Raw genomic sequence first — 23,027 nt, forward strand, 5'->3', positions numbered from 1 at the left:
TCTGGCCTGTAGGCCCGCCCCAGCCCGCCCAAGACTCCGCCCCACCCGGGCTCCGCCCTCAGGCTGGCACCCACTCCGCCTCCAGCCCAACCCTCGGGCCCACCTCAGCCCGACCCCGGTTCCGCCTACGTCCCCGCCCCCGACTCCGCCCTCAGCTCAGACCTCGACTCCGCCCCCAGGCCCACCTCAGCGCGCCCCGACTCCGACCCGACCCTGACCTCAGCCCGACCTCGACTCCGCCCACAGGCCCACCTCAGCCCGCCCCGACTCCGCCCTCAGCCCGAGCTCGACTCCGCCCTCAGACCCACCTCAGCACACCGCCCCGACTCCGCCCACAGGCCCACCTCAGCCCGCCACGACTCCGCCCTCAGGTTCACCTCAGCTCTGACTCCGCCCGACCCGACTCCGCCCCCAGCCCGACCCCGCCCTCAGCACCCTCGGCCCCTCCTCCATCAACACCCCGGCGCGCCCACACCGCGGATCCGTCTGGCCCCCAAACCACTGCCCACCCCGACCCTTCATCAGCTGGGACCCCCAGGTGCTGTCCCGCGCCTCCTGCCCGCCCCCTACCCAGGCCTGGTCCCCCTGCCCGGGATCCCCTACCTGCTGCCTCCCAGACCGCCGGTCAGGGACAGGCGGAGACCATGGCGGGAGCCCCAGGCCTGCAGGCCTAGACTAAGAATGACCCTCTCCGGAATGGATCACAGGGGAAGGGGACGACCACAGCAGTGTCACCTGAGTGCCCACTCTGACAGGCGGGCAGTGCAGGCTCCGAGAGTGGTGGGGGTCGCTCTTCCCAGGGGCGGAAGGGAAGGGAGGGAGCAGGCTGCAGAAGGCCAGAATCCGGGCTGGCTACAAAACTGCGGAGAAGGCCAAAATCCTGGTGAGGAGAGGACCCAGGGCCCCATTTGATGGGAAGCTAGGCCAGAAGGAGGAGCTGGGAGCTCTCGTCTCCAAAAGGCAGCCTAGCAGTGGTTGAAGCAGCTGCCAAACGGCTGGATGACCCAGCTCAGAGCCGCTACAGGCCCATTTGGGAAACTGACCCAGCCAAAAAGCACCAGTCTAGGAAAAGGAACAGAGAAACTTGTGGGGATTTCTGAGGAAGGGCAGACCAACTCCTGAGTTGGCCCAGTGAACCAGGGCCCCTCAGAGAAGGGAGACCCAAACATCCGTAAGAAGCTTATACTAGATCCAATAGGACTGGGCTTCCCAGCTCCGAAGATGGGAAGGAATTGACAGCACCCCTTACCCCTCCAGACAGCTCCCTTGTGGCATTCTAATTCCAGGTATTCAACACATTTAATGAATGCCTACTACAGGCGGGCACTGTCCTGGGGCCTTGTAATGCACCTGTGGACAAAGCAGACAAAAATCCAGGAGAAAAGGGGAGAGTCTTCAAGCTGAAGGAGACTTCGCAGAGAGCAAGTCCCCCAGTGCCACTGTGAGGACCCCGGCCAACTTTCAGGTCAAGATGGGAAGGGACTGAATGAGCAGTCTGCAAAGGCAGACCCCATGGAGAAAGCAGAAGAGTTGTTTCTTCTGAAAGTTTGAACTCCACTCCCATGGGAAATACCCAACAGAATCAGACAGGAAACCCCAAAGTGCCACTGAAAAGCAATTGAGAGCCCGGCTTTGGTACATCTGATGGGAGCAGAGAGTTGGAGCGGCAGGAAATAACCTCCACTCCAGGGTAGAAGTAGACAGGAGATGGGATGGAAGGTTTCTGCATGCTGGGACTAGCTCAGGTCAAAGTCCAGAACTCCAGAAAACAAGGCCTGCCCCCAGCTCAGAGCAGCTACCACAGCACAAAATGGTGTGGAATCCAGGAGCCAGGATGAAGCGTGGGGGTAGACGGTGGTTGTATAGCTAACTGGCCTTTCCACTGCTCTAGCCTGGAACTGGTTGGGCTGGGGCAGGAGACATGTTGGTCTGAGTACAGATTTTGTCAGAAAACCCAGGCACCACTCCCTTGCCTTTGTTGGGGTGATTCTAAAATTGGACTGTGGTAAGGGTTGCACAACTCCACAAGTTTATTAAAATCATTACAATGTAAACTTAAAACAGGTGGGTTTTATGGTATGTAAATTTTACCTCAATAAAGCTGTCTAATATCTGCATTTCCTCTTTTGGTGGTAAATTCCTGAGTAGCACAGGGGAATTTTATTTGAAATGGAATCATGCTAATTTGAAATGCAGCAATTAAAAAATGTTTCATTTAATACACCAAATTTGAAAAAATGTGTATTGCACATTTTTTATTTTTTTTTGAGACAGAGTCTCGCTCTGTCGCCCAGGCTGGAGTACAGTGGCGCGATCTCGGCCTCACTGCAAGCTCCGCCTCCCGGATTCACGCCATTCTCCCGCCTCAGCCTCCCGAGTAGCTGGGACTACAGGCGCCTGCCACCATGTCCGGCTAATTTTTTGTATTTTTAGTAGAGACGGGGTTTCACTGTGTTAGCCAGGATGGTCTCGATCTTCTGACCTCGTGATCTGCCCACCTCTGCCTCCCAAAGTGCTGAGATTACAGGCGTGAGCCAGCACACCCAGCCTATATTGCAAATTTTTTTAAGTAGGTCAAGAATTTAGTCTACAGGCGTGGTAGTTCACGCCTGTAACCCCAGCACTTTGGGAGGCTAAGATGGGCGGATCACGAGGTCAGGAGATCGAGACCATCCTGGCTAACATGGTGAAACCCGTCTCTACTAAAAATACAAAAAATTAGCCAGGTGTGTTGGCAGGCGCCTGTAGTCCCAGCTACTTGGAGGCTGAGGCAGGAGAATGGCGTGAACCCGGGAGGCGGAACTTGCAGTGAGCCAAGATTGCGCCACTGCACTCCAGCCTGGGCGACAGAGCGAGACTCCGTCTCAAAAAAAAAAAAAAAGAAAAAAAAATTGGTCAAGAATTTAACTTTTTTTGAGGCAGTTTCACTCTTGTTGCCCAGGATGGAGTGCAATGGCGTGATCTTGGCTCACTGCAACCTCAAGCAATTCTCCTGCCTCAGCCTCCCCAGTAACTGGGATTACAGGCATGTGCCACCACACCCGACTAATTTTTGTGTTTTTAGTAGAGACAGGGTTTTGCTGTGTTGGCCAGGCTGGTCTTGAACTCCTGACCTCAGGTGACTCGCCCACCTCGGCCTCCCAAAGTGCTGGGATTACAGGCGTGAGCCACCGTGCCTGGCCAAGAAACATTTTTTTTTTGAGACTTTAGAGTCTCACTGTCGCCCAGGCTGGAGTGCAGTGGCACGATCTCCACACTGCAACCTCAGCCTCCCGGGTTCATGCCATTCTCCTGCCTCAGCCTCCCGAGTAGCTGGGACTACAGGTGCCAGCCACCACACCCGGCTAATTGTTTATATTTTTAGTAGAGACGGGGTTTCACCGTGTTAGCCAGGATGGTCTTGATCTCCTGACCTTGTGATCCGCCCGCATCGGCCTCCCAAAGTGCTGGGATTTGAGGCCTGAGCCACTGCACCCGGCCAAGAATTTAAAATTCTTAAAGCTAGTGGTGGGTGAGCTGAATGCATTTTAACTGTTTGTGTCATTGCCACACAGTGGCACCATCTCAGATGATGAAGAGGATATCCCATAATGGCAACGTTCCCTGGATCAGACCTCCTCCAAGTGGCTAAAGGGACATTCGTACCTGGTTTTCTCCTTCCCTCTTTCTCCTTTCATCTTTTTCTTTCTACACTTGCCATAATTAAAATATAAACCTACAACACTATCAGACAAGTTTTCTTCTTTTTTGGGGGGGTAGGGGTGCGGGGGAGATAGCGTCTTCCTCTGTTGCCCAGGCTGGAGTGCAGCGGTACAATCACGGCTCACTGCCGCCTCAAATCTCCAGGGCTCAAGCCATACTCCCAACTCAGCCTCGTAATCGAACACAGGCCTGGGACCACAGACGTGCTAATCTGACTACATCCAGCTAATTTTTTGATTTTTTGTAGAGGTCTTATTATGTTGCCCAGGCTGGTCTTGAACTCCTGGGCTCAAGCAAATGATACTCCTGCCTTGGCCTCCCAAAGTGCTGGGATTACAGATGTGCGCCACCACACTCGGCCCCAAATTTTCTTTATGTGGTGATGCCAAGGCTAGTGCTGAAAATGTGCCCCCAAGTGAAAAAAACACCATGAAGGCCAGATGCCAACCACAATACCCTGTGTCTTTCATACAGAGAGGTGCTTGCTACAAAATATTACAAAATTAAAAGTAGGATTGTGAGGTTCCCTGTTGTAATGGTGAGCACTCTGGACTCTGAAAATGAAAAGTAGGAATAAAGCAGAATCGGCTACAGCAGTCATAAACTTCAGTGCTCTGGCTGATGCTGACTGCTAGCTGGAAAGGCTCCTCCATAAACAGCCCTCTGCACTCACCTGGTGACCAGAGAAAACGCAGGCACCTACTCTCTCTCCTCCCAGAATCCCAAAATGTCATAAACACGGGCAAATGAGCATCTCCACTCTCGCTGCTTCTGTTGATGGCAATGGTCTCACACTTGAGGATCTGACTCTAAATATAGGGGTCAGCACCTCAGCACCCCAACTCACACCTCTACTGCTAGTCCCTGATCAGACCCAGCCATCCCCTAGAGGATCAGATTGGCTTCCTCCCTGGTCTGTTTCTAGTCCCCCCAGCACAACCCCTACCCTCACCCCATCTGCTGCTAGAAGGGACCTTACAAAGGCATCCCCTTCTCAAGCAAGTTCAGTGCCAAGTCCCAGACCCTCAGGAACATGCGCACGTTTAAGGTTCCTCTTCTCCCAACATCATCTCCCCTCAGCCCCTCACCTGACTTCCCAGCCCCTCAAACACGCCAGTTTTTTACAGACTTCTACCCTGGCCCAGCTAGAGAACTGTGAACAACTCTGCCATCTCCACGGCTCATTTTGTGGGAAAGGAAACCCAGGCTCAGGAACTGCATGACCTGCTAAAAGCCCCAGGAGTTGCAGCAGAGAAGCAGGACTCAGAGTGCCAGGCCAGCCCTCCACGGACACTGCCTTCTGCATCCTTTCGGGTGGAGCAGGCAGGCAGCAAGTGAGATGCCAAAAGGAGCTGGGTGCCGCTGCCCGCCCCCCTGGATCCTTCTGCTTGCTAGTCGGCTGTGTGCTGGGCCAGGCCTGATGTCCATCCAGGCGGGTTCCTGCTTTCAGTGCTGTGCAGTGAGCAGGGTGAGGAGCCCCCGCTCGGGTCCAGAATCTGCCAGTGTTTTAGGGAATGGGGTGGGCATGCACAGGACTGCAGGGCAAGTGCAGGGCAAGAGGAGAAAGGTTGGCCGGGCGCGGTGGCTCACGCTTGTAATCCCAGCACTTTGGGAGGCCGAGGTGGGCGGATCACGAGGTCAGGAGATCGAGACCACAGTGAAACCCTGTCTCTACTAAACACACAAAAAATTAGCCGGGCGTGGTGGCGGGCGCCTGTAGTCCCAGCTACTCGGAGAGGCTGAGGCAGGAGAATGGCGTGAACCCGGGAGGCGGAGCTTGCAGTGAGCCGAGATTGCGCCACTGCACTCCAGCCTGGGCGACAGAGCGAGACTCCGTCTCAAAAAAAAAAAAAAAAGAGGAGAAAGGTTTTCATTTCTTCTTTGTTTATAAATTGCCCAAGGGCAGGTGGGGTCAGCCAGTTGGGGATGCAGGGGGAGGAAGTCCAGGAGGCCTGGGTGGGGATGCTGTGACTAGTCTTAAAGCAAAACAGGAGGGAGGTGGTGTGTTTTAGACACCGGAGGACAGGCAGTGTGAGGGAAGAAGGAAGTTGATGGAAACATGACTATGAAAAAGTAGCTTTTCGGGAAACCACAGGCAGAGCCAAAGCTAATATAAACCAATCAGCAGATTTTATTAACCAAACAAAGCCTCCTGAGACTGGTTCTGTCACCTTGGAGCCACAAGCTGGGAAAAGATGACCATACCCACCCAGCCAGCTTCCCCCAACCCCAGCTGTTTCCAGGCCTGGGACTGGAGCCCTGCTGAGACCTTGTCCCACATCTAGGACCCTCTAGGGCCTTTGGGCACAGACAAGTAGCAAGGGCCTCTGCCAGGAACACCTAGAGGATGTCCAGCTGGGTGCTTTTCCACTCTCAGTGTTTCCTCAAATGTGGAATCCTAATCCCTGGCCAGTTTGCATCCCAGGGAGCCCTGAAGAAATCCTAGGAGGGGAGTGCTTTGTGCACTGAAGGCCTAGAACAGGGCACTGGAGGAGGAAGGCCCAGAGCCCTGGCTCTCAAGACAGGCCTGGCTCCAAGCACCTGCCATCCTTCCCAGGGAGAAGGAAGGCCTGATGTCTGAATTCCCCATTCTCTTCTGAATGCCAAAGCACCAGAGTGCACGTGTGCCCCTTGGAAGACAAACCACAACCAGGCCTGTCTGAGCCCGGCCATCCACACATTCCCCCGAGGCTCAGACCTGGGCCAGTCTGTCCCTAGGACCCTCTGAGGCCTCTGCCCAAACCACACGACTGCCCAGACCCCAGAGCAAACTGAGACAGCACAGGTCCATTCCTTGACTTCAAAGTATGGAAGGTGAGGCTGGGCCCACAGGGTCTTGCTCAAAGCCCCCACGATGTTCACTCCTGAGCCCCCACCTGCAAGTCCAAGCTGGGTGCTGGGTGCTGGGTCCCAGAGGCAAGTCTGCTTTGCTGCCTCCAAGGGCTCCCAAAGCTCCAACCTGGACGCCTCTCCTCCCTGCACACATTTGCCTCCGGGCTTGACTGAGGGCTGGGATTGGCCAGCCCCGCCCTCAGGGAAGCCAGGAGGCAGGGGGGCCCCTTCCCCATCCTCACCTACACCCTGGCTACCCCCATCCCCACCAAGCCCACCCACCTCCAGCCAAGGCCTCTACCCCAGCGTCCTCCTGACCTGGTCCTGCCTGGGCCTCTCCTTGTGGCCGCATGGAGCGTCCTCAAGCAAGTCCCTTAGCCACTAGGTCCCAACTCTCTCACTCAGACCTTTTCCACAGTCCTTGTGGCCCTTAGGCTCCTTAGAGAGGGCCCAGCACTGGCCACTCTCCCGACTTGGCCACCCCCAGTCTGAGCTGCTCCCCACAGACCGACCATCCCAGGCCTCCCGCTGTGTGATGGGCTTTTCCAAGCCAAGAGTTCCTCCTATTCCCAAACAGCCTGAGCTGGAGCCCCAGGCCCCAGGAACAGCCATCTGGCCCTGACCCTGAGCTCCCAGACACTCCCATGACCCTGCAGAGGGCAGGAGGCCAGGCCCCATCTTGCCCAGGGGCTGCAGCCGCTGACCATGGTTCCCCACTGGAGAGCTAAGCCCCAGTTCAGAGGAAGCTCTGGACTCAGCTCCTGTCCACTGTGTGCTTTCAGCAGGCCACGGTGCGGCCCACTGCAAGGAGCCCTGCCTACAGCTGCGGCCACAGACGCCACAGTGGGTCGGCTCACTCCCACCTAGGCTCCTGAGATCTGGTCCTGTCTTTGCCACACTTGAGGCTGGGGCTTCAGGGACTCCCCTGCAGGCAGTGCCCCTCAGTGACTGGCCACACATCCTAATGCCACTGTCACCTCAGAGCAGTCGGCCCAGGGAACAAGTTGAAGACATGGAGGTTTCCCTTTCTTATAAAAATCTTTAATAAAAATAGGTTTCTGCAGAACAGGTTATAAAACAGGAGTAGCAAACTCAAATTCCTGCCACCCAGGCAGGAGTGAGTGGAGCAGGTGGAGGGCGGCTAATGGAGAGCCCAGAGCAGCAACCAACACAGAGGGACCAGGTCATTGACTTCTGGGTTGCATGCTCAGGGCTGACATATCATCTCCTTTTTTGGGGGGTGGGGGACAGAGTCTCACTCTGTCACCAGGCTGGAGTGCAGTGGCACGATCTCGGCTCACTTCAACCTCCACCTCTCGGGTTCAAGTGATTCTCCTGCCTCAGCCTCCCAAGTAGCTGGGACTACAGGTGCATGCCACTACACCCAGCTAATTTTTTGCATTTTTAGTAGACATGGGGTTTCACCATGTTGGCCAGGATGGTCTCGATCTCTTGACCTCGCGACCCGCCCGCCTCAGCCTCCCAAAGTGTTGGGGTTACAGGCATGAGCCACTGCGCCTGGCCATATCATCTCATTTTTCAAGAGATGTGTCTTTTAGAAAATTTGCATTTTTTAAAATTATACTTTGGTCTGCAAAAAATTGCATTTTTAAATGTTTGCCACTAATTGATTCTTCTCCCCTCAAAATAGCAATGCAAGTCAAAATAAGACACAGGCAGCCAGTTCGCAACCTGTTGCATACACTCCACAATAAAAATAAATGGATCCACACAGTAGCAAAATATGTGTACAAAACCTACCAGGAAGACCAGGGATAGACCCATACCCTCCGGTCAACATGAGACAAGGAGAGGGAAGGAAGGCTGAGAATGGAGCAGGAGCCCTTGCGGCACCAGCCTGCCTGTCTGCAGCCCTGGGTCCTGAGGTACCACTGGGGGATGGAAGAACTCCAAGGAGAGCTCCAGCTGGGTCCTAATACCCCAGGAGCCTTCTGGCTTCTTCACTTTGGGCCTGTAGGGTCTCGCTTGCATACTTCTGGAGGAGTTCCATTTTCTTCCTTCGCACCAGTGCCTCCTCGATCTGTGGAAATTAAGAGTGCAGGGCTCACTCCTCGGCAAAGCCCTCCAACCCCTGCCAGACCCAGCCAGGAGGAAGTCCCCGCGGGAGAAGTCCATTGAGGAGTCTGATTTAAATATGCAGAGTAGTCTCCAAGAGTCTTAACTCCCTCCCATTGGAAACATTTGAACAATAGAATGGCCTAGAGCAGAGGGTCCTGCCATTTTTGGAGCCCACACCCTGAGCACAATGACAGGTGTCATGTGGTCAGGACCCTGAGCTGCCCTGATGGGTAGGAAGGACAACGAAAACCCACTACAGTGCTCTGTGCAATCTGCTTTAGAGAAGCCCCCGGCGCCCAGGCAGCTCTTAGCTGTGGTCCTACCTCTTGCTGCGAGGGAACGGGGACATGAGCAATGAACTTCTGCTGGCCGTCATCCCCTCCTTTCTCCTGGCTGCCTTCCTCGTCCGACTACAAACAGAACAAGCGAAAGTCCATCAGTAGGCGGCCAGCAAGGTAAATGCTGGCAACTCTATAAAACACACTACTCTGCAACTATTTAAAAGAAAAAAAACTAAGAAAGTTCTATACTTACAGAAAGACACTTGAGCCACAAGATTAAGTAAAAAAAGTCACAGAACACGGTGTATATTATGCTACCTTTTGTCTAAGGAGGAAATAAGAATCGAAATTACTGACGGCAGTGAGAACAAGGTAGATGAGGGACAGGAAGAGGAAAGAGAATCTTTGTGGAATATTTTTATATACTTTTTCACTTTTGAACCTTGTGAATGTATCACTATTTTTAAAAATTTAAATGTAAAATAATGCACCATGTATAGAAAAATAATCAACTCAGAGGTTGCCTATGAGTCAATACAAATTTCTAATAACAAAGAAAACAACATGGACTTGGAAAGAGAGAAGGGGTCTTGTGGCGAGTCGGGAGTCCACTGCTTGCTGTGCTCTGCCAGACACCGTGCATGACCCATTCCCTGACTGGCTCCCAGTGGCGATGACTTCAAATGCCTCTTGAGGAACCTCTCATCCACTGCTGGCACTTGGAGAAACTGGTTGTATCTAACACTAAACACATACCTACCCTGATCTGGTGGTTCCACTCCTCAGCATGTACTCAAGAGAAACACTGCACAGGAACAAGAAAATTCCCAGCAACCCTATCTGCCAAAACCCCAAGCTGGACACAACACAAATACCCATAAACATTAGACACAAAAGAGTACACGCGACTCCACATATGTAAAGTTCAGACACAAGTGACACGTATGGGTCACGAGAGGTCAGAAGGGTGACCCCTGAGGCAGTAGTGAGCTTCTGGTGTTGTGGTCCTGTTCTGTTTCTTCACTGGTATTTGCTGTGTGTGTGTGTTCACCCTGTGAAAATCCAGTGACCCACACATTTAGCAGGTGTGTACTTTTCTGTATACGGAACAACACTCAGCAGTGAAAAGGAATGAACTATTGAACTCAACAACCAGAGGGACGGCAAGGGCATCATGTTGAGTGTCAAGGCCATCGCGAAAGGTGACCCACAGCATGATCCCATTTATAAAACATTCTGGAATGACAAAATCAGAGATGGAGAACAGGTTAGGGTTCAGCTACGAGAAGAGACAGTGAGGACAGGGAGGTGTGAACTGTGAAGGGGTGGCACCAGGGATCTTTGTAGTAAGGGGATAGTTCCCAGGCTGGAATGCAGTGGTGCAATCACAGCTCACTGTAATCTGAACCCCCTGAGCTCAAGCAATTCTCATACCTCAGCCTCCTGAGTAGCTGGGACTATAGGCATGTCCAACCACACCCAGCTAATTGTTTTTATTTTTGATAGAAACAGGGCCTCATTGTGTTGCCAGACTGGTCTTGAACTCCTGAGTTCAAGCAATCCTCCCACCTTAGCCTCCCAAAGTATTAGGATTACAGGCGTGACCACCACCCCTGGCCAGTTCTGTATCTGGATTGTCATCATGGCCACATGGATCTCCACACATGGAGACAAATGACACAGAACTCCACACGCTCATTATGCCAATGTCAACCTCCCAGTTTTACTACTGTGCTAGAACTACATGAGATACAACCACTGGGGGAACTGGGTGAAGCATACGCAAGATCTCTCTGTACTCTTTGCAACTTCCTGTATCTCTATAATTATTTGAAAAGAAAAAAAAAAAATTCTGCTGTGGGTTTCCACTGCTCTTCCCCACAACGCCAGCTCCCCATCAGCCTCCACTCACACCCAGCACCCACTCTCTGCACTCCAGCACACTGGGCCGTCCTTTGTCTCTCACTCATCACAGGATCTCTCAGCACACGATGCGCCCCTGCTGGGAGCCCTCTCTCCTCATCTCCTCCTTCCTTGGTTAAGTTCACTGGATCGTCCTAATCTTAGCTGAGGGGTTAGCTTCCCAGCAGAGCGTCTGCAGGCTGTCCCTGCACCAGGCTGTATTGAGGGACTGTTGCTCACTGTCTCTCTTACTGGACTGCCTCCCCCGGACTATGAGCTACACTCCAAGCCTCTGTACCACTATGCCCCTGCACCTGGAATGGGGCTGGCTCACAGGAGCCATGAATTAAACACCTGCTGAGAGAGCAAATGAGTATTTGTACCTAAAGGAAATCCTCCTAAGGCTTGCTGCCATCCTGCTTCAGACCTGCACTGAACCCCCGTGCTGGCCCAGCTGGACATGAGCAGGAACGTCAGGCCTGTTATATCCCGTGTGACATTGATTAAGTCACTAAACCTGAGCCTGCTTCTTCACCAGTGGTGTCTCAGCAAGCTCCTCATGTGGAACCTGAGCCATCATCCGTGTGTGGGTGGTCCCCTCCCTTCTCTCAGTCCAGCAAATCAGATCCACCTAGACCTGTGCAGGCAGCAAGGACTCCAAATATAGGGCCCTGCAGAAGAGGTCTGCCTGGGAGGCAGAGATTTCAAATGCTGAGTTTTCCTTGTTTCAGAATACCTCCTTTAATGCAGTGAAGTTTTGGTAATGTTTCATAGAAAAAATAAAAGGTGTAGCACAGACAGATATGTCAAGTTTACTTACATGGTGGCTATAATAAAAAGTAATAACTAAGATATATAATGAGTATTTCCTACAGATCAGAAAATATGCAAAAGATCAGAAAATATGCAAAAGGTCTGAGAATATGCAAAGATTCCCCAACCATGACCCTCTGAGAAAGTTTCTTCTCTGCTCTGCGTTTCTTTCCATGTGTAAGACGGGGGTGTTAGGGCTGGGCATGATGGTTCACGCCTGTCATCCCAGCACTTTGGGAGGCCAAGGCGGGTGGATCACGAGGTCACGAGTTCGAGACCAGCCTGGCCAATATGGTGAAACCCTGTCTCTACTAAAAATACAAAAATTAGCCAGGCGTGGTGGCACTCGCCTGTAGTCCCAGCTACTTGGGAGGTTGAGGCAGAAGAATTGCTTGAACCCAGGAGGCAGAGGTTGCAGTGAGCCAAGATCGTGCCACTGCACTCCAGCCTGGGCAACAGAGCGAGACTCCGTCTCAAAAAAAATAAAAAAGATGGGGGTGTTCAACTACGGAAGAGCAACTGCCACTGCCATGTGAACAGAAGTGATGAGGTCATGGGCTAAAGCTCATGGCTTCCTCTGTGTTTATCAATCTAATTCTAGTATATGCAGGAGGGCCTGTCTTTAAGAAGCAAAGAAGGAAGCCCTGGTGTAAAGCACAGCCGACAGGGCACTCTCATGGCTGCTGCCTCCTGAAACCCTCCTGTAATCTCACAAGTGTTTTCACAGCCATCCTGCAGGTGAGCAAGCTAGGCTGTGAACCCTGACTGCGTTTTGGAGCCAAGCTTCCTCCCTGCCACACTTCATGGCTTGGAGCAGATGGCAGTGAGTGCCAGAGGGGGCCAACCCCAATACCTCCTCCTCGGTGACTGCATAGATGTTGATCTCTTCCTCCTCTTCCTCCTCTTCTTCCTTTTCTCCTCTTGCCAGCCGAGCCTCTCTCTCTGCTTTCCACTTTTCCACTAACTCGGCTCTGACTGAACACAAGAGAGGGTAGGTGCTATTTATTTCAGTCTCTAAATGAGCTTTCAACACTATGCAGGGAAAGGCCAACACTATGCAGGGAAAGTCTAGACATCCCCTCTAGAAAAGGACACCCTTCATTCTGCCCCCGTGGGTGGAAATGGATGTGAGGCATGGTAGTCCTACAACAGCTGTGGCCTTCAGTCACTACAAAGCAGCTTTTTAGGGAACATTCCTAAATCCTCCCCACTTCCACAACCTGAGTGGCTTCCCAACATGTCCACATGAAAACAGAGAAGGCAGGGGCAGAGCATGCTAGAAAGCAGCTCCAGCTCCAGACCACTTGCTTCCAAAGTCCTGGCTTGATGTGTCACATGGGCACTGGTATTAGCATGAATCCAGATGGTGACCTCCCATCAGACAGGGACCGGTCAGACGTGGCTCTCACGGCTTCCCCAACCTGTTACCTCTGGCCCACACAGCTTTGACTGCCTCACAGGGGTCAGGGAATTAGCAGACCCTCACGCCTGAAGACCATTAGCAACAAAGAAAACTCCCTTCTGGCATAAAGCACTATTGAAAATCCTGTTTTCAAAGGAGACAACAGAAAACAGATGCCATCTATTATGAAATGAAATGCCCAGAGACCTACGTTTCTTTTCATATTCCTGTTCCAAAGGCACAATAACACCATCATCTTCATCTAGGTAACCATAGTACTCAAAATCGATTGCCTTCATGAGCTCAGCACGTGTCTTTCTGGGAGGAGGAAGAGCTATAAGAAACAGAAATGGAGCTGAGTTTCCAAGTCATAATCACACTCCAGCGAAGCTGTCTCCTGATGCAACGCTATACACCCACGTGGCACGTATGTTCATGAAAATACCAGGTGGGCACGGTGGCTCACGCCTGTAATCCTAGCGCTTTGGGAGGCCGAGGCAGGTGGCTCACGAGGTCAGGAGTTCGAGACCAGCCTGACCAACATGGTGAAACCCCACCTCTACTAAAAATACAAAAATTAGCCGGGCATGGTGGTGTGCACCTGTAATCCCAGCTACTCAGGCTGTGGCAGGAGAATCGCTTGAACCCGGGAGGCAGTTTGCAGTGAGCCGAGATCATGCCACTGCACTCCAGCCTGGGCAACAAAGCAAGACTCCATCACACACAAAAAAGAAAATATTATGGATAGACACTTTTCTATACTATTCATGGGATTATTTAAGTGGTAGAGCCCTTTTTAAAATCAGTACTTGGACCCATTAATCCATTTAAAAGCAATCTACCTAAGTAAAAAACAAAACCAGGCTGGGCACGGTGGCTCATGCCTGTAATCCCAGCACTTTGGGAGGCCGAGGCGGGAGAATCACGAGGTCAGCAGTTCAAGACCAGCGTGGCCAACATGATGAAACTCTACTAAAAATACAAAACTTAGTCAGGCATGGTGGTGGGGGCCCCTGTAATCCCAGCTACTCTGGAGGCTGAGGCAGGAGAATCGCTTGAACCCGGGAGGCGAAGGTTGCAGTGAGCCAAGATCGCGCCATTGCACTCCAGCCTGGGTGACAGAGCAAGACTCCATCTCAAAAAACAAAAACAAAAACAAAAAAAACCAAAGACAAGATAGCAAAAAGCTTCATGGACAGAAATATGCATCACAGTATTATTTATATAATAGAGAAAACTTGGGAATAACCTAGGATTGTAAATTGCAGAATACATATGGGATGGGATATCCTGCAGCCCCTGTAATGCTATTTCACAAAGTATTTTAATAACACAGGAACTGCCACAATGTTTAATGAAAAAGCATGAAACGTAAGTAAACAAAAAAGACAAAAGAAACTATAAGCAAACAAAAAAGACACATGAGAAAGCCCTAAAGAAGATATTTTCAGACTAAGACTACAATCCAGAATATTTAAGTAATTCTTTTTTTTTGAGATGGAATTTCACTCTTGTTGTACAGGCTGGAGTGCAATGGCATGATCTTGGCTCACTGCAACCTCTGCATCCCTGGTTCAATCGATTCTCCTGTCTCAGCCTCCCGAGTAGCTGGGATTACAGGCACCCGCCACCACACCCAGCTAATTTTTGTATTTTTAGTAGAGACGGGGTTTCACCATGTTGGGCAGGCAAGTCTCGAACTCCTGACCTCAGGTGATCCACCCACTTAGGCTTCCAAAGTGCTAAGATTATAGGTGTGAGCCACTGCACCCGGCTAAGTAATTATTAAAAATGAAAAACAAAATGACAACCAACCAGATGGGTCAAATAATAAAAGCTGGCCAGGCGCAGTGACTCATGCCTGTAATCCCCGCATTTTTTTTTTTTTTTTTTTTTGAGACGGAGTCTCGCTCTTGTTGCCCAGACTGGAGTGCAATGGCGCTATCTCAGCTCACCGCAACCTCCGCCTCCCGGGTTCAAGCAATTCTCCTGCCTCAGCCTCCCAAGTAGCTGGGATTACAGGCACGCACCACCATGCCCAGCTAATTTTGTATTTTCTTCTTCTTCTTCTTCTTTTTTTTTTTTTTTTTTTTTTTTTTAAGACAGAGCCTTGCTCTGTCACCCAGGCGGGAGTGCAATGGCACGATCTCAGCTCACTGCAAGCTCTGCCTCCTGGGTTCACACCATTCTCCTGCCTTAGCCTCCCGAGTAGCTGGGATTACAGGCACCTGCCACCATGACCAGCTAATTTTGTATTTTCTTCTTCTCCTTTTCTTTTTTTTTTTTTTTTTTAGACAGAGCCTCACTCTGCCACCCAGGCTGGAGTGCAATGGCACGATCTCAGCTCACTGCAAGCTCCACCTCCCAGGTTCACGCCATTCTCCTGCCTCAGCCTCCCGAGTAGCTGGGATTACAGGTGCCCACCACCATGCCCAGCTAATTTTTTGTATTTTTTTTTTTTTTTTTAGCAGAGACGGGGTTTCACCATGTTAGCCAGGATGGTCTTGATCTCCTGACCTTGTGATCCACCCGCCTCGGCCTCCCAAAGTGCTGGGATTACAGGCGTGAGCCACCGCGCCTGGCCTAAAAAAATAAAAAAAATTTTTAAGGGCGGAAAGGAACATACCAAACAGATAATAATGGTTATCAGTTACCTCTAGGAGGGGCACTGGGATGAGTGTAGAGGTAAGAGGACTTTAACTCTATCTGTACTATTTGAATTATAACCAGTAAAATTAACTTATGCATTTTCTTTTTAAAACAAAAATCTTTTCAATAGATGACAAAAAAGGAAAAATAAATTAAAAAACCCAAAAATCTATCACTGGAATAAGCAAAAATACATTTGGAAAAATGTAAATGCAAAAAACCTAACATATAGAGCATAATCACAATATAGGAGCCGCCCCAATACAACCTTTTAGAAACTGGAAGGAACAGCCAGGCGAGGTGGCTCACTCCGGTAATCCCAGCACTTTGGGAGGCCGAGGTGGGCAGATCATGACATCAAGAGTTTGAGACCGGCCGGGAGCAGTGGCTCACACCTGTAATCCCAGCATTTTGGGAGGCCGAGGCGGGCGGATCACAAGGTCAGGAGATCGAGACCATCCTGGCTAACACGGTGAAACCCCGTCTCTACTAAAAAAATACAAAAACTTTGCCGGGCATGGTGGTGGGCGCCTATAGTCCCAGCTACTCAGGAGGCTGAGGCAGGAGAATGGCGTGAACCTGGGAGGCAGAGTTTGCAGCAGTGAGCCGAGATCGCATCACTGCACTCCAGCCTGGGCAACACAGCAAGACTCCATCTTAAAAAAAAAAAAAAAAAAAGAAAGAAAAAAAAAAAAGCTCGAGACCACTCTGGCCAACATTGTGAAACCCTGTCTCTACTAAAAATACAAATTAGTACCGGGCACGGTGGCTCACGCCTGTAATCCCAGCACTTTGGGAGGCCAAGGCAGGCAGATCACGAGGTCAGGAGATCGAGACCATCCTGGCTAACATGGTGAAACCCCGTCTCTACTAAAAAAATACAAAAACTGCTGGGCGTGGTGGCGGACGCCTATAGTACCAGCTACTCAGGAGGCTGAGGCAGGAGAATGGTGTGAACCTGGGAGGCGGAGCTTGCAGCAGTGAGCCGAGACTGCGTCACTGTACTCCAGCCTGGGCAACAGAGCAAGACTCCATCTCAAAAAAAAAGAGCTCGAGACCACCCTGGCGCCAACATAGTGAAACCTCGTCTCTACTAAAAATACAAATTAGTACTGGTCGCGGTGGCTCACGCCTGTAATCCCAGCACTTTGGGAAGCTGAGGCAGGTGGATCACGAGGTCAGGAGATCGAGGCCATCCTAGCTAACATGGTGAAACCCCGTCTCTACTAAAAATACAAAAAAATTAGCTGGGCATGGTGGCAGACGCCTGTAGTCCCAGCTACTCGGGAGCCTGAGGCAGGAGAATGGTGTGAACCCAGGAGGTGGAGCTTGCAGTGAGCCAAGATTGGGCCACTGTACTCCAGCCTTGGCGACAGAGCGAGACTCCAACTCAAAAAATATATATATATATATAAATTAGCTGGGCATGGTGGCATGAGCCTGTAATCCCAGCTACTTCGGAGGCTGAGGCAGGAGAATAGCTTGAACCCGGGAGGCAGAGGTTGCAGTGAGCCGAGATTGCACAACTACACTCCAGCCTGCGCAACAGAGCAAGACTCTATCTCAAAAACAAAGAAAAAAGAAAGAAAGAAACGGGAAGGAACAATGCCCTAATGTATTAACAATCATCACACATAAAGTGTGAAAATGTGAGTGGTTTTTTTCTGATTGTCTGTATTTTATAACTTCTTTTTTTTGTTTGAGACGGAGTCTTGCTCTGCTGCCCAGGCTGGAGCGCAGTGGGACGATCTCAGCTCACTGCAACCTCCGCCTCCCAGGTTCAAGTGATTCTCCTGCCTCAGCCTCCTGAGTAGCTGGGATTACAGGTGCCTGCCACTATGCCCAGCTAATTTTTTTTGTATTTTTAGTAGAGACAGGGTTTCACCATGTTGGCCAGGCTGGTCTCGAACTCCTGACCTTGTGATTCTCCCACCTCAGCCTCCCAAAGTGCTGGGATTACAGGGGTGAGCCACTGCGCCTGGCTATAACTCCTCTGTAGTAAAAAATATATTGCTTCATAATTAATGGCACAATATTTAAACTCTGAATTATTTTTAAGTGATGGTAGTGACCTATGCAAAACTAGTTTTGGAATAATGAATTTTAAAATAAGCAGCGTTTAATAAAAATAGAACTATATATTTTTTTAAAATGGAAAAGCCAACTAGAAGGAGATATAACAAAACGCTAATAATGGTGAAAATACTGGCATCATTCTTCTCTGCCTCTCGTACTTTTTCCTATGAAGTGTTGACTACCTTTCTAAAACACAAAATCAAAACAGACTAAAACTCCAGACTAACAGTTTCAAATTATGTTCAGGAGGTTTGGCTGAAAGAAGGAGGAAAGGTGGGGTGCCCTATTTGGATTCACACAAAGTAGCTCCACTTTTCTCCTTTTTTTTTTTTTTTTTGAGATGGAGTTTCGCTCTTGTTGTCCAGGCTGGAGTGCGATGGCGCGATCTCGGCTTACCGCAACCTCCACCCCTCAGATTCAAGCAATTCTCCTGTCTCAGTCTCCTGAGTAGCTGGGAGTACAGGCATGCACCACCATGCCCAGCTAATTTTGTATGTTTAGTGGAGACAGGGTTTCTCCATGTTGGTCAAGCTGGTCTCTAACTCCCTACACCTCAGGTGATCCGCCCACCTCAGCCTCCCAAAGTGCTGGGATTACAGGCATGAGCCACGGTGCCGGGCCTCACTTTTCTCCATTTTTACATGTTAGGGTTTGGCCCAAGATTTTATTTGTTCTTTGGTTATCATTTTTTCAACTAGTAAGTAACTGAAACATGAACCTGATTCAATGAACTTCAGAGCCTGCCCCAATTGTTCTGGGAAACTTCAAATGGGGAAACTCCTTGTCCAGACTGACAGATTAGCACCTGCCAAAGGCAGAATCCTGCACCAGCCAATCCTGGGCGTACTTTCCAGCCCCAATTGTATGGCATGGGCCTATGATTCTATCCCAGTTCTTAAGAATTCTCAGTTAAAATCTGGGAACAATAATTCCTACACTGTAAGGCTGTTATCCAACTAAGAAAAAAAAAAGTAAGAGCAATTAGCATATAGTATATCTACTCTTATGATTATTACCAATGAAAGGCTAAAACTGTTACAAACTTAGTTACTTACGTTCTTTTTCAAACAGCTCTCTAACACCAGGCAAATCTTTTGCTGCTCCAAAGTACTTGTAACCTCGGTTTCCTGGGACTTCTTTTCCTTCATGATCCAGCATTTTAGGGCCGACTTTCTTATTAGGAAGAAAAAAGAGAAAATGGATCTGTTAGTTAGTTATTATTATTTATTTGAGGCAGAGTCTCACTCTGTTTCCCATTTATTTGAGCTGGAGTCTCGCTCTGTTGCCCAGGCTGGAGTGCAGTAGCACAATCTCACTGCAACCTCCGCCTCCTGGGTTCAAACGATTCTCCTGCCTCAGCCTCCTGAGTAGCTGGGATTACAGGTGCGTGCCACCACGTCTGGCTAATTTTTGTATTTTTAGTAGAGACAGGGTTTCACCATGTTGGTCAGGATGGTCTTGAACTCCTGACCTCATGATCCGCCCACGTCAGCCTCCCAAAGTGCTGGGATTACAGGCATGAGCCACTGCGCCTGGTGGATCTGATCTTTAAACCCACTATTTCCATGTTTGCAAATACATTTTAAGATAACAGCCGGAAGCAGTGGCTCACACCTGTAATCCTAGCACTTTGGGAGGCCAAGGTAGGCGGATCACTTCAGCTTAGGAGTTCAAGACCAGCCTGGGCAACATGGCAAAACCCTGTCTCTACTAAATATACAAAAATTAGCTGGGTGTGGTGAGACACGCCTGTAATCCCAGCTACTCAAGAGACTGGGGCAGGAAGAATTGCTTGAACCTGGGAGGTGGAGATTGCAGTGAGCCAAGATCATGCCACTGTACTCCAGCCAGGGCGACAGAGCGAGACTCTGTCTCAAAAATAAAATTAAATAAATAAATAAATAAATAAATAAATAACACTTATGGGCTGGGCACGGTGGCTCACACCTGTAATCCCAGCACTCTGGGACACCGAGGTGGGAAGATCACTTGAGGCCAGGAGTTCACGACCAGCTTGGGCAATATGGCGAAACCCTGTCTCTACAAAAAAATGCAAAAATTAGCCAGGCATGGTGACACACGCCTATCGTGCCACTGCATTCCAGCCTGGGTGACAGAGCGAGACCCTGTCTGAAAAAAAATAAATAAAAATAGGCCGGGCATGGTGGCTCACGCCTGTAATACCAGCATTTTGGGAGGCCAAGGCGGGCAGATCACGAGGTCAGGCAATCGAGACCATCCTGGCTAACATGGTGAAACCCCATCTCTACTATAAATACAAAAAATTAGCCGGGCGTGGTGGCGGGCGCCTGTAGTCCCAGCTACTCGGGAGGCTAAGGCAGGAGAATGGCATGAATCTGGGAGGCGGAGCTTGCAGTGAGCTGAGATCACACCACTGCACTCCAGCCTGGATGACAGAGCAAGACTCCATCTCAAAAAAATAAAATAATTAAAAAATAAATAAATAAATAAAAATAAAAAACACGATGCTAAGTGACAAAACCTTTAAAAAGATTACAAACAACCTATATGACAATCAGTAGAAAACAAATGAAATACATCCAGAAGATACAACTATATCTATTAAAACCGATGATTTGATGGGTGCGGTGGCTCACATCTGTAATCCCAGCACTCTGGGAGACCAAGGCGGGAAGATCACCTGAGGTCAGGAGTTCAAGACCAGCCCGGCCAACATGGTAAAATCCCATCTCTACTAAAAATACAAAAATTAGCAGGGTATGGTGGCGCACATCTGTAATCCCAGCTACTTGGGAGGCTGGAGCACAAGAATCACTTGATGGAGCACAAGAATCACTTGAACCTGGGAGGTGGAGGTTAGGGTGAGCTGAGATCGCGTGCCACTGCACTCCAGCTTGGACAACAGAGCAAGACTCTGTCTCGAAAAAAAAAAAAAAAAGATGATTTGACAACTACATGTAGTATGTGACCCCGGATCAGGTCCTGTACTGCAGGGGAAATGCTACCAAGGACATTACTGGGAAAATTGATGAAATGCCACATGGATTCAATTATTGTAGCCAAGTTAAATTTCTTAAACTTGATAGCTCTACCATGGTTACATAAGAGAATATTCTTCTTCTTAGGAAATACACATATATTAAAGGGTAAAGAAGCATGATGCATTGTAACCTACCTTTCAAATGGTTCACAAAAAATAAATCTCAAGGTACACAAAGAAAATAAAGCAAATACAAGCAAAATGTTAAATACGGTAAATCTGTATAAAGGGTATATAAAAGTTCTCTGTATATTTTTGCAATGTTCTTTGAGTTAAAAAACATTTTTTTTTTTTTGAGATGGAGTCTCGCTCTGTCGCCCAGGCTGGAGTGCAGTGGCACAATCTCAGCTCACCGCAAGCTCCGCCTCCCGGGTTCACACCATTCTCCTGCCTCAGCCTCCGAGTGGCTGGGACTACAGGTGCCCACCACCACGCCCGGCTAATTTTTTGTATTTTTAGTAGAGACAGGGTTTCACCGTGGTCTCGATCTCCTAACTTCGTGATCCGCCCGCCTCGGCCTCCCAAAGTGCTGGGATTACAAGCGTGAGCCACCGCGCCCGGCCAAAAAACATTTTTTAAAATCATACAATTTGGCTGAGCACAGCAGCTCATGCCTGTAATCCCAGTACTTTGGGAGGCTGAGGCAGGATGACTGATTGACTCCAGGAGCTCAAGACCAGCCTGGGCAACATAATGGGACACCATTTCTACAAAAAATTTAAAAATTATCTGGGCATGGCCAGGCACAGTAGCTCATGCCTATAATCCCAGCAGGTTGGGGAGCCAAGGGAGGTGGATCACCTGAGGTAGGGAGTTCAAGACCAGCCTGGCCAACATGGTAAAACCCTGTCTCTACTAAAAATACAAAAATTAGCTGGGCATGGTGGGCACCTGTAATCCCAGCTACTCTGGAGGCTGAGGCATTGAGAATCGCTTGAACCCAGGAGGGGAAGGTTGCATTGAGTCGAAATCACACTCCTGCACTCCAGCCTGGGTGACAGAGTGAGACTGTCTCAAAAAAAAAAAAAAAAAAAAAAAAAAAAAAAAATTAGCTGAGCATGGTGGCACACATCTGTCATCTCAGCTGCTCGGGAGGCTGAGGTAAAAGGATTACTTGCACCTGGAGTCAAGGCTTCAGTGAGCCATGATCGTGCCACTGCACTCCAGCCTGGGGTGACAGAGTAAGATCTTGTCTCAAAAACTAAGAGGCTGGGTGCAGTGGCTCACACCTATAATTCCAGCACTTTGGGAGACCAAGGCAGGCAGATCACCAGAGGTCAGGAGTTCGAGACCAGCCTGGCCAACATGGTCAAACCCCAACTCTACTAAAATATAAAAATTAGCCAGGTGTGGTGGCGCACACCTGTAATCTCAGCTGCTCCGGAGGCTGGGGCACAAGAATTGCTTGAATCCAGGAGGCGGAGGTTGCAGTGAGCCAAGATCACACCACTGCACTCCAGCCTGGGTGATGAAGCGAGACTCTGTCTCAAAAAAAAAAAAAAAAAAAACTAAACTAGAATAAAACAATTTAATATACATATCTATCATATGATTATTTATTGACATGAAACTGTATTCCTTATACAGTTTAGAGAATAAAGCACATAGTTAGAATATTAATGAATTTCTATAATGTATATACTAATATGTATTTTTTATTTTATAATTTTTATATTTATATTTTTTCTCTATACAAAAATATGTACTGTTTATATAATGAAAACTACCATTTTGAAAAGAAAAAGAAAATCCAGAACCAAAATTGTAAATACAGTGAGTATGGTTTCAATTATGACATTCATACAAAAACAACGGAAGGAAAAAAAAAGATAAAGAGCATATTCAAGTGGCTGCACTTATGTAATGGGATTGTGACTGAGTGTTGTTCTGCTTCTTTGTACTTTTCTGAACTTAGTGATAATATATTACTTTTATATGTAGAAAATAAAAAAATTATTAAGCATTAAAAATCTCTGGAAAAAATATATAAAAATATTAATAGTGTTGAATTTGGGTGGTGGAACTTAACATTTCACATATGAATTTTTTCATACCTGAGACCACTTTTCTAGGTGGATTAATGAGCTGCTTCTAAGCCACCTCACAGGAAAAATAAAATCTCCACCACACAACTGCTGAAGAGATCAGGCAAGTGCTCACTCTGGCAGGACATATACTAAAATCGGAATGATACAGAGAAGATTGGCGTATAAAAATAAAAAACAACAAAAATAAAATAAATGAAAAGAAAAAAAGAAGTCAGGCAAGA

At 49.1% G+C, this 23,027-nt stretch overlaps 1 protein-coding gene across 1 annotated transcript in view; it reads right to left on the reverse strand.

Moving 5' to 3' along the window:
- Positions 1 to 7,553: 7,553 nt before the first annotated feature.
- ISY1 (ISY1 splicing factor homolog) overlaps positions 7,554 to 23,027 on the reverse strand; it is a 31,712-nt gene continuing 16,238 nt past the window's right edge. Inside the window, exons 7-11 of the mRNA XM_004091749.3 lie at positions 18,792 to 18,909; positions 13,223 to 13,345; positions 12,463 to 12,584; positions 8,937 to 9,023; positions 7,554 to 8,575 (exon numbers count right to left, since the gene is read on the reverse strand). Of these exons, the coding sequence (XP_004091797.1) occupies positions 8,468 to 8,575; positions 8,937 to 9,023; positions 12,463 to 12,584; positions 13,223 to 13,345; positions 18,792 to 18,909 (558 nt within the window). The 3' untranslated portion in view covers positions 7,554 to 8,467. The remainder of the gene's footprint in view (positions 8,576 to 8,936; positions 9,024 to 12,462; positions 12,585 to 13,222; positions 13,346 to 18,791; positions 18,910 to 23,027) is intronic.

The sequence above is a fragment of the Nomascus leucogenys genome, chromosome 21, assembly GCF_006542625.1.
Source record: "Nomascus leucogenys isolate Asia chromosome 21, Asia_NLE_v1, whole genome shotgun sequence".
Taxonomy (NCBI): Eukaryota; Metazoa; Chordata; class Mammalia; order Primates; family Hylobatidae; genus Nomascus; species Nomascus leucogenys.